Raw genomic sequence first — 12,500 nt, 5'->3', positions numbered from 1 at the left:
CTACTACGGTTCTTTTTTTAGATCAGGTGTGACAAAAATGAAGATTTATTACGTTTACTCAAGGATATTCTGTAATTAACGACTGAATTTATGTTTAAATTAACGACATTGAAACACTTTTTTTTTTATTCTTTTACTTTAATCTTTTTTTTTTTTATACGCAATCCATAATACGTTAGAAGTACAACTCATAGATATATTAAACTTATTATTATTTATTATTTATAAACATAATGAAAATTTATAATGTATAGAGAATTTATCAAATACCAAGTTTTTGACTAATACTAATCGTTACTCCATACAGGATATATTAAAATAAATTAAGAAACAATAACAACAGTAAATACCCATGAATATTAATATCAAAAATATTATAAATCTTGATATATTTCGATGAATTATTATTTATTTCTTTTTTTTTTTTTTTTTTTTTTTCTTCAAATTTCATATCTCGTTATTAAATTTTCATCAAAGTTGTTGAAATGAATAAAAATACGAATATATCTCTTCTCGCGTATCGTATAAAAGGAAAGTTACAATTGCGAAACTATAGAAAATTAGATATCATCGAAAGGAAGAAAGAGAGAGAGAGAGAGAAAGAGATAGAGAGAGAATGTGAGAATGACAAGGATAGAAAGGCACATTAGTTATCACGACATGATCGCAGTCATTCCATGAATACAATGGCCGTTGGTGCGTTTGATCGTGTCAGCGTGATCTTACATGCAATTGATTAGTTCGATGACCACGTTAAATAGGTAACGGTTGCGTGATCCGCAAACGCATTCTTTTCGATTTCTCTTCTATATACAACAGGAAGAACAACCAAAAGAAATTATTTTATCGATTCGATGAACGTTCCATGATAATATTTTAATCAATCAAATAATTCGATTCTATTCGATAATGCGAAATCGTTTTAATTAATCCATCTAGTTCTTATTATAACGAGAAATATATATATTTCTTATTTCTATTTATTATGATTATTATGATTATATCTATACTATTATGATTAGTATTATTATTATTATTATTATTATTATTATTATTATTATTATTATTATTATTATTATTATTATTATTATTATTATTAGTATTCTTATTATTATTATTATTATTATTATTATTATTATTATTATTATTATTATTATTATTATTATTATTAATATTATTATTATTATTAATATTATTATTATATATAAATGTATTAAAGAAACATATATACATATATATTTATATCGAAACTAAAAGTTGTTGAATAATTTTATAAATGATTTACTTTTCTTCAAGACTTCTTAAGTAAATTTCGTTTTCTTTGTTCATTATTTATTTTTTTTTTTCATATTAGGAACTAAGAAAATTCCTAAGCTTGTAGATTTATATAACGAAAAAAAAAGGAAGAAAGAAAGAAAAAAGAAACCAATTAGCCTAAAAACTCTCGAGAAATTGTTATTGATTTTTATGATAACCTAGGGACTTTTGGCTGACTTAGAAAATTTTTATCCATTCCGTATTAAAAATTTTTTATCAGCCAATTCAAAAAAGAAAAAAAAAATATATATATATATATATTTTCACATACACACACACACATAAAATATTGAAAAAGACAGAAAAAACAACAAAAAAGAGGAAGAAACGAACGACGTATAAAATATGTTTTGAAAAAAGAAAAAAGAAAAGAGAAGAATAGAAAAGAAAAGAAAAGACAAATCTAATATTATTCGACGAAACGTTGCGCCCGTTAAAATAAAATGAAATGAAATGAAATGAAAAAAAAATCCGTAAATAAGTACGCGGCAAAATTTGAAAAATCATGTCTCTCTAGCTTAGCTCTTACCCCACCCCATTCCATCTCATCCCTTCACCCCCCAATCGACTCACTAAACTCCCGCCCTCTTTTTCTTCGTTAGATCATTAGCTCGTTAGTCTGGTAGTAACACGTCGAGCTAACGGCAGTTCCATTCGTTCTAACCTTCTTTTTATTTTTCGAACGCATAAACTATATTATCTAACAATAAGTTAATAAGTTAAAAGAGGTAATAGAAAGAATTAAATAAGAGGTAAACGTAAATAATTAATTATTCTTATTTGGTTTATTAAGATCAATTAATTTTATAATTATAACTCATTCGAAACCGGTTTGAACGATTATCATATAAACAAAACAATTTATCGGATCTTTTTGTTAGTGTTTCTATTTACTATTCCTTCCCCTTTCTCCTTTTTTCTATGCTTTTTTCATACATTCAACATAAATACATATATATATATATATACATATATATATATATATACATTTGTGTGTTATATATATATATATATATTAATTCTGTCCTTCATTCGTTTTACTTTTCTTTCATTTTGGATCATCTATTCTCGCGATTCTTCTCGCAAATTCGTTAATCTAGTTAGAATTCTTCAAGTTGACTCAAACGAAATTATCTAAATCTAATATTTAACAATTATAACTTGGGTAAATGAAATGATTTTCGTTTAATTATCGCATAATCATTTTCATATTCGCGGTACCGTCGATTTGTTACTTATCAGTATATTGAATTGTTTGATTCTTTTTTCTTCTTTCTTTATTTAATTATTTAATTATTTCTTTCTTTCTTTCTTTATTTATTTATTAACTCATACGAAAATTCTGCGCAGAGCATTTCAGTTCTTTTTTTTTTTATTTTTTTTTATTTTTAATTTTTTTTTTTTTTTTTTTTTTTATTTTTTTTTAAATTTCTTTTTCCTTTAACAAAGATTTAAAATGGAAACTCGTCGTTGTCGTTATTATTATTACTATAGGTCATATATCATTTGTCACTGTGTACGGTTGTAATTTCTTCGATTGCGAATTCACAAGAAATATTATTTATCTTACGAAATATTATTCAGTTTAACATTGAAATCAATTGTATAATCGATAACGACTTTTATTGTAGCAATCGACGTATATTAATAATATGGCCGACAGGGAAGGAGGAGAAAAAAGAAAGAAAAGAAACGTTTTATTTACATTTTCGAAATCGAACGTAATATATATATAAATGTTCCGTGGACTCGAGGAAACTGGTGGATAAAAACAACGCGATGACGAAGTAAAAAATGAAAAAGGAAAGAAAAAAGAAAGAAGAAAAAAGAAGAGAAAAAAAGAGAAAGAGAGAAGTTTCTCGATGTTTAAATATAACGCGCTCGTTTCTTACATAATTCATACAGATTCACACACGCGCGCGCACTTTGTGGGTCGACGGTTTTTTTACACGTGGGACAGAAACATGTCTGGTCGCGTCGCTCATTTTTAAAGGACGAAATGAATTGTGCGATGCTATTTTTAAAATTTTAGTTACGATCAAATGATATGAAAAACAAAAAATAAAAACGTAGAAGGCCTCTATCCATCTTATTCATCTCTCTTCCTCATTTTCTCTCTCTCTCTCTCCTCTCTCTCCTTTCTCTCCTCTCTCTCTCTCTTTCTCATTAATTGCGAAACGTTGAATTGAAAATCGAGATATTTAATCTGTTAACATGGGTCTTTGTTAATAATCATTTTTATTTTTATTTTTATAATTAAAAATAATGTCGAAAGTAAATAGAGAAAAAAGATTAAAATTATAAATCATATAGTAATAGAAAAATTAAATTTAATGAACTTTTTATAACATATTCGATATTATTAATTTGATTGTTCGTTATTTTGAACGATAATATTAATAATAGTAATAATAACAATAATAATAATAATAGTAATAGTAATAATAATAATAATAATAATAATAATAATAATAATAATAATAATAATAATAATAATAATAATAATAATAATTCGGTCGTAAACGACATTTCAATTTATCGCGGTATGAGCAAATGTAAAAAAAAAACGTTACGTAAGCAATTGTAAAAAAAAAAAACAAAAGAAAAAAAAAAAGAAAAAATCTTTGTAAATTTTAACAGTAAGTCGATCGAAGAAGTCCTTTTTCTATGGATAAACGTATACAACGGCATTTGATAACGGATTGAATGGTATTATCTACGACGAAACATTAGATGGTGGGATTAAGGAAAACGAAAAATCCTAAATTGGAGATTTAATAAGAGGAAGAGAAAACTAAAATGGAAAAGTTAAATGAACTACAATTGATGATTAATAATGTGTTCAATACACTTAAAGTTTTTTCCTATATTATTGAAGAAATTCAAACGATTATGGAAAAGAAAGATGACGAAATTAAAGGACTACAGGATGAAGTTAAAATTTTTAGATCGATAACAGATATTATATACATGAAGGCCAAAAGAAGAAGAAAAAGAAATGCAATATCTGCTGAACCTGTTTCGAACGATAAATCAATAGGAAGAATTGATAAGGATTTAAGGTAGAACCAGTAGAAAATAAATTCTGATAATGGCACGATTCACTTTTGTTTTTGTTTCCTTTATCTGCTTTAGGTGTACGTCTATACGTGTTCATTTTTTTCTTTTCTTTTCTATTTTTTTTTTCTGTTTCTTTTTTATATAAAAAGATATATCGTTGTCAAATCAAATTACAGGATGTAATTGTTATTTTAACAATAAAAAAAAAAAAAAGGAAAAAGGAGAAAATGTAATAAACATATTGTTGGTTATTTACATATAAGATATTGAAAAATCAGATATTACTTATTTGACTAATTTAGTAGAATACAATATAAATATCATTCAAGTGAAAGGAAGAAAAAGAAAAGAAACAAAAAAAGACAAAGAAAAGATGTTCCTGGAGATAAGGTAATTTTAAAAACAGACGAGTATAAAGATATCAAACGAATTTTAATCTTTTCTATAAATATAAATCTGAAATCTGAAATATATATATATATATATATATATATATATATGCATACATACATACGTATATGTAAATATTGTAATGTATACACATATATTATAATGTATATGCATATGTATATATTATAATATATATTTATATATATATATATATATATATATATATATGCATACATACATACATATGTATATGTATATATTGTAATGTATACGCATATATTATAATGTATATGCATATGTATATATTATAATATATATTTATATGTATACATATATATATATATATATATATATATATATATATGTATGCATATATTGTCAAAATAAATGTTTTGATATTATCAAAAAGATTCCAATCTACGTTCTAATCATTTCATAATGAAAATGCGATATATTGAAGATAGATCGTTGATCACGATAGGTAGAACGAGCTCATTTATTTTCAACCCGTTATTCCGCGACCGTATTTTATAATTCCCGTTGTAAGATAGTGTTTACTTAGTATTTACACGAGTGTCGACGGGCATCATTATGATGAACGGTCGACAAAATTTTCAATATCCATGTTGTCATGAAATAATAAAACAATTGTGTTCGTATATCGTTTCATTAATCATAAATAACATTTAAAAATTGTTGTTTATAATAAATGTAAATAATTTTTTCTATCTTGTTTTATATTTTATTCTCTTTCTTTTTTTTTTATTTATTAATTTTTTTCTTTTTTTTTTTTCTCTCTCCTCCCATATAGATCCAGGATTCTTATCAAAGAGGCAATTCTATCGAATGACTTCATGAAGCATCTAAGCATGGCGCAAATTGAAGAAATAGTTGATTGTATGTTCCCGATTACCTTTGAACGTAATTCCACCATAGTACGTGAAGGAGATGTTGGCTCGACTGTATTTGTCTTAGACGGTAAGTAAATTTATCAATATTATCATTATTAAACATTATTATCTCTATAAAATTTACAAATTTTACGTATGATTTCTCTTAAAATACATATAGAATATGAACGAATAATTTTTAAAGTAATCAATTAATTAATAAATTTAAATACGAATAATACAATAATAATAATAATAATAATAATAATAATAATAATAATAATAATAATAATAATAATAATAATAATTTCTTGTTTGAACGTATCGATACTGTCGATTTTAATTTAAGAATATTCGTACGTCTTTTAAAGGTCGATGAAAAGAAAGAAGTATGGCTGAAGGCATATTTTATGCTCTTGATCAATTAAAAATGTAATAAGAAATAATAGCTATGAGAAAGAATTTGAAATGAAATTTTATTTAGATAATAAATCATAGACATATAATTTATAATCGTAGAATAGATTAGATTAGGTCGAATTAAATTACGTTCAATGTTGATATTTAAAAAGAATGCACGTCATTGTTTATGTCTACTTTAATAATATGTTCGATTCAATCGAACAAATCATTCGAAACTCATAACGAGGAATTCTCGTAAATAAGATTTTTTTTCTTAATCTTACAAAATACTACGATTTTTTTTCTTTCTCTTTTTTTTTTTCTTTTTTTTCGTTTTTTTCTGATTCCACGTGAAAGAATTTGTATCGACGAAAATATTTACTTGACGATTTTGATCTTTCTTTTTAAAGAACGTGAAAATAAAAACAAATATTATTTACGATGAATATTAGTAAAGAATATTGGTAACGATGAAACTAATCGAGTTATGATCATTTTGATCATAATAATTATAATAATGTGTTGTTCTTTAAAAAAGAAAAATAAAGAAAAATATCATCAAAATATTATTGTTTTTTTTTTTTTTTTTTTTTTTTTTAATATTTATCGAATTACTATGCCTAATTTTTATAATAATAATATCTTATATTTATATATAGTAGACATACGATATATTATATATATAAGAAGAGATAAGATGAAATCTAGTAACGATTTTGTATGACACAACATTCTCTCTCATTTTACGATACATTATCCGTAATATCTTTATTTTGATATCATTTGATAATAGTTACGATTCAATGATATGATATAATATTAAATAATGATGACGTTTATACGTTTATAATGTAATACCGATAGACGGTGCGAAAAAGAGAAAAAGAAATAATGCAAAAAAAAAAAAAAAGAAAAAAAAGAAAACAGAAGAAAAATAAACAAAAAAAGGAAATATATAAATCACGAAAATGAGGTTATTATTTGTTTGGAATAAACACGTCATGTCAAAATGATTTGACGACATTTATTCGCATTATCAAAAGTGTTAAATGTTATCCGAATAACTGAATTGTACAATATGTCAGGTGAAAAAAATATTTTATTCGCTTATCACAGGATTCAAAAACGAAAAGAAAAAAATTTTTTTCTTTTTTTTAATTAAATATTCGGACAAAATGTATAAATACTTTTTTTATTTGTTCAAAAAGACGTCGCGTTTGAACATTTTCTTTTTTTTTTTTGTCTCTCTTCTATCTTTACTACAATTACTTTCAATTAAAGCATCGTAAATTATAAAAATATGAATAGATCGGTAAAAATATAATTTCAATATTAAATAAAATCGTTAAAATATTTTGTCCTCGTTATAAAAAAATATTTTCGTTATTTTCCGAACGAACAATAATTCTTATACATTAATTCCACTGATTAAAGGAATATTTCGTCCTCTTTTCTCTCTCTCTCTCTCTCTCTCTCTTTCTCTCTCTCCTTCTATCCACCCACGTACGAAAAAAAAGAAAAGGAAAGAAAAATGAGAGATAATTTAAATCATCGACGAAAATAGAAAATTATGAGATTAATCGTTTCCGAGATGAGCGCATAACACACACACACACACACACACACACACACACACACATAGAAAAAAAAAGGAAACAGAAAATATTGGCACATTCAACGTAGATCTAAATAAGAACGATTAAAGTTTCTCGTCTCTTTGAAGATCAAAAACATTCGAGAATGAAAACCACTGTCCTTTCTCTCACAGAGCGGAGAGGGCCGAATGGTTAGATAGTAGGGATAGTTGTCAGTTGCGAAGAGGAAAAGGGAGGGGAGAGTGGGACCTCTCGTGTGCACGGAGGAGTTCGCGAGCGTGCTTTTCACCAGTCGCCAACGCTGTCAGTGAGGAGCGTCAGTCTCGAAGGAGTGGTCCTAGCTGGAGTGTTGTTATCCTCGTTTAAAATCTATGAAATCGATCCTTCGTTAAAGGAATTTACGTGTTACGTTGTCAAATTTATAGTGCCTACGAAGAATCTGATTTATTATTTTTGTGCTCTCGCAATCCGTAAAGTTGAAAATCAAAAAGGAAAGAAAAATTAAAAACAAAAAAAAGTAACAAGAAAGAAAGGAACAATTAAAAAATACAAATTTTCTTTTTTGAGTGTAGTACGTACATATATACGTACATATATACGTACTTACGTACGTATAGATACACATATATATATATATATATATATATATATTATATAGAGGTATAAATAAATATAATATATATATGTATTTATATATAAACATAAATAAGTGAAACGGAAATTATTGTGCAGAAAGAAGAAAGGAGAAAGAAATTATTTATATTTCGTTTGGTTCGGCTTCAACCGCAAAGATTTTACGAGGGTTCGACGGAGCCAAGAAAATGACGCCGTACCGTCGATCGTAACGAGCAAGCTTCTCATAGGAACACCAACCTTCTTTGATCTCAAGGATCCCATCTCTTTGGGATCGCCAAGTGAAGAAGGAGAAGAAGACTTTTATATTTTTTCGTTTTCTCCTTTTTTTTTGGTCTTGAGTTTTTTTTTTTTTTTTTTTTTTTTTTTTTTTTTTGGAAAGAATACATTTAGATATGAAGAAATCTTCGTATGTTCTCACGAGGATTTATCGATCACGCGAACGAGATAGACAAAAAGAAAGGATATCAAAAAGATCACTGTGACATTGAGAAGGATGAATTCAGTTAAATGATATTTCTATAAATCTTTATACTTCTGTTTATTTTGAACCTACGTGATGATACTCTAACGTTGACTGAGAATTTAGAAGAAAAAGAAGAAGGAAAGAGAAAAAAAATGTTTCATTAGAGAAACTGTACGAGCGTGTGTTATGTTTGACGTCATTCGGTCAACACAGCCGTCCGAAGAAAATCGAAAACGTAAGATGAGGAATTTTAGCGATGCTACTTCTTTCAAAGTTTTGTCGTCATCTTCAAACACGATCAAGATCGTCATACGGATTTGTAATATTTAATATTATACAAAGTTCCGTTCAAAAAATGTTACGTCGTTATTACGTTGAGTCTCGACTTGTACTTCGTGATAGAGGAAATACGTTTGTGGATTTGTTCGTCATAAGAAAATTTGTTTATCGTACCGAACGGATATATTTAACGTCGTCGATATATTCATGAAAGAAAAAAAAATACAAAGCTTTTCGAGTTAGTTACGTTCAATCGTAAATCTCGAACTACCGACGTCTCTTACATAAGATACCAACATACCTACTCTCTCACTCTCTCTCTCTTTATCTATCTACCTATCGATCACTAAGATCATACTTGATGAATTATAAGACAAGAGAGAGAGAGAGAGAGAGAGAGTGCAAGAGGATTCAAGGTAGACGGAATGATTCATTCACCTATAATGGATTAAAGCTAATATTCGCGATTGAATTATTCTTTCGTCGAAGAAATTAAATAAAAATAAAAACAGAAAGAAAGAAAAAGAACAAACAAATATCCGAAAAAAGATGAAAGTCCGAAGTTATCCTGGTCGGGCTGTACTGGAAGACCCGGAACTTCTATTGGACCCGGACGCGACACGAGGTCGTGCAATGGAATTACTTTACGAGGCCAGTTGGAGAGAATGTGGCATCAACTGGACAAACGACAGTAGGAGCAACAAGGTGGTGTCTCGTGAACGGGACGAACTGGAATGCCGAGAACCGTACGCCGAAGTGATATCACAATTGGAAGGAGTACTTGAGGGTGGTAATCCTAATAATGGTGGTGGTGTTAGCGGTGTTAGTAGTGGTGTTGTTGGTAATGGTGGTGTTATTATTGGTGATGGTGATGATGATGGTGGTGACGATGATGCCGAAGATTCGAGGGGTTCTTCAAGTCCAAAAGAATGTAGGAGATCTAGGAGATCTAGCAGCACTGATACAACAGCCAGCAGTACCGATTCGTCCGAATCAAATCAGACTGTTGTTGGCAATGAACAAAGCGGATTTCTCATTCCAAGACCGAGACTCATCGTACCGGTTCACACCTACGCTAGAAGACGACGAACCGGGGCTCCGCAACCTATCAGAAGACGGCAAATACGCCAAGGTACAACCAATCTTGCCCCCAACAGGACACTCTACTTGTTTCTTTTTTATACACAAACACATACACACATATATATATATATATTTTCTTCTCTTTCTCTCTTACCATTCGAGTAGATCCGGTAAAACCATATTCTCTTTCTTCCTGCGAAGGACGACGATCTTTTCTTCGACGAGTTACCTTACCTGTTTAAAGTAGCAGACATACTACCCATGAGAGTCCTCTACCTCATTTCTTGCCACTAACCAAAGAAAGAACGGAATTATCTTGAAAGAACGGAGAATAAATCGTGACATTTTATGCCTTTTTTTTTATTTCTTTCCTTTTTTCTTTTTCTTCTTTTTTTAATTTCTTATGATAATAATCCGTGAAACGAGATAATTTTCTTCCATCGATCAATACACTCGACGAAGAAAAGAATCTGGATTATCTTTAAGTTACTTACTTCTATCATCGATCATTCTTGTTATTACAGTTGAATTATGGATTTCTTAACGTTGACTAAGTAAACGCAATATCATCATCCTCTTCTTGTTTGCTAGATTAGTTCTAGCAGTGAAACCTGTCTGATGATGTATCTTGAGAAAAGAGAAAACATCGCATCGGCGAATGATTTGTTGATTTACCAAAATAAAAAATTATTAGTTTCGATGGTGTATAAACCCATCATGATATTTATATATATATATATAACCTATAGTTTATCATACAATTGGAAGATTATTTTCAGTTGAATTGGTTTTCAATTACGAGTTATTTGTGCATTTAACTATAGTAAAATCTGAAAGTACTTCCTGTTTTATCTATAGTAATCTCAATTAGAAGAAATAACTTTAATATTAAAACGATCGGTTGATTTGAAATCTATGAAAATTCTTCGTTGATATAGAAATCGAATAGAATAAAAATTTTATTAAAAACTGTTATTAATTATTAATTATATTCACGATTTCAACGAGTTTCGATATGATTGGACTTCATAATTTATTTTTTTTTTTTTTCTAGAACAAAAAGAAAACAATAAGAAAAAGAAAGCAAAATAAGGATCGACGGAACTAAGAGCTCATCTTAGATCCTTCTCACGATCCATTTACTCTTTATCGATCGTTAACGTTGATCTTTTAACGTTGCTCTACGAGTCTCTCTCTCTCTCTCTCTCTCTCTCTTGAAGCTCGTGACACCACAGAGAAAGTTATATGAAACTTTACCAACGAACGTTCGTTCGTATAACCAAGGATAAATAATGGAAACCGATCTAGCCATTGTCGCATCGTTACGCGGGATATAATATTTCGAAATGACCGCGATCCCAGACCGCACTAATGTCTCAGGTATTTTGATTTTGAAATAGATCGCTTCTCTAAGTCACTAAAACTAAAATCATTCATTTTTATTCTTATTATAGTTCTTTGTTAGAGATAGTAAGGGCGTATCTAATTTTCCTTTCACAAATCGTCGAAAACAACGCACGAAATTTCCGCTGTTCCACTTTCCACGCTCTCGTGAATCTTTGAACGATTAAGTCTCATTTTCAGTTTTACAAATCTTAGGTAGGTAAGTAAGGTATATGCGTTCGCAAGTTTCATGAAAGTTTATTATTTCTTATATATATCTTTTATATGTATATATACACATCTGTGTAATAAAGAACACATATGTGTAAAAAAGAAAAAATTGTTAAAACTTTTACGGCCGATTTGATTCCTCCAATATCATTTCCCTTTTTCGTTTTATTCTTTTCTTTTTTTTCCTTGATTAATTGTATTCAAAGGAAATCGACAGAAAACATGATTCATTACTTAACATTTGTAATATCATAATTATTAATAATTATATTAACGAATTTAAGAGATATTTATTTCAATGATAACAATAAAATTTTGTTTATAAATCACTATTAAGATAAAATCGATCGTCATTTTTTTTTCCTCTCAATAAATAATAATCAAATAAAATCAATAGAGAACTCGATTCGTTACTTAACATTTGTAATTATTAATCCTTATATTAATGAACTTAAAAGATATTTATTCTTTTATATTGATAGAGTTATATTTATAAATTATTATCGAGATAAAATCGATCGCCTTTTTCATTTTTTTTTCCTCAATAAATTTTATTCAAATAAAATCGACAGAAAGCTTGATTTGTTACTTTTCATTATAATTTAAATAATAACTATTTCTTGAAAATTTCACACGTTTCGTTAACAATAGATCTCAAAATTTCATCGGTAGCATGTGGTAGACGTAAAAAGGTTCGTCCGCCTGGTTTCGATAGATGAATGATCCTTAAAAGGGGGCCAGGATGCAACCGACAGTAACTCTTGCAGCTGT

At 28.0% G+C, this 12,500-nt stretch overlaps 1 protein-coding gene across 5 annotated transcripts in view; it reads left to right on the top strand.

The window, feature by feature from the left end:
* Nucleotides 1-12,500, top strand: part of for (cGMP-dependent protein kinase for) — a 52,347-nt gene that overhangs the window by 22,142 nt on the left and 17,705 nt on the right. For 2 of the 5 annotated variants that reach the window (XM_085657875.1, XM_035864844.2), the window contains exon 2: nt 5,579-5,745. In XM_085657875.1, the coding sequence (XP_085514001.1) occupies nt 5,579-5,745 (167 nt within the window). Of the gene's footprint in view, nt 1-1,924; nt 2,070-3,957; nt 4,380-5,578; nt 5,746-8,705; nt 10,165-12,500 lie in introns of those variants that run through there. The other 3 variants (XM_035864846.2, XM_035864847.2, XM_035864845.2) reach the window with 3 other exon arrangements.

This window comes from Vespa mandarinia, chromosome 6 (assembly GCF_050613455.1).
Source record: "Vespa mandarinia isolate Hongniang chromosome 6, ASM5061345v1, whole genome shotgun sequence".
NCBI classification, from domain to species: domain Eukaryota; kingdom Metazoa; phylum Arthropoda; class Insecta; order Hymenoptera; family Vespidae; genus Vespa; species Vespa mandarinia.
The sequence above is the reverse complement of the archived record's forward strand: the minus strand, read 5'-3'. Positions and strand labels throughout refer to the sequence as shown.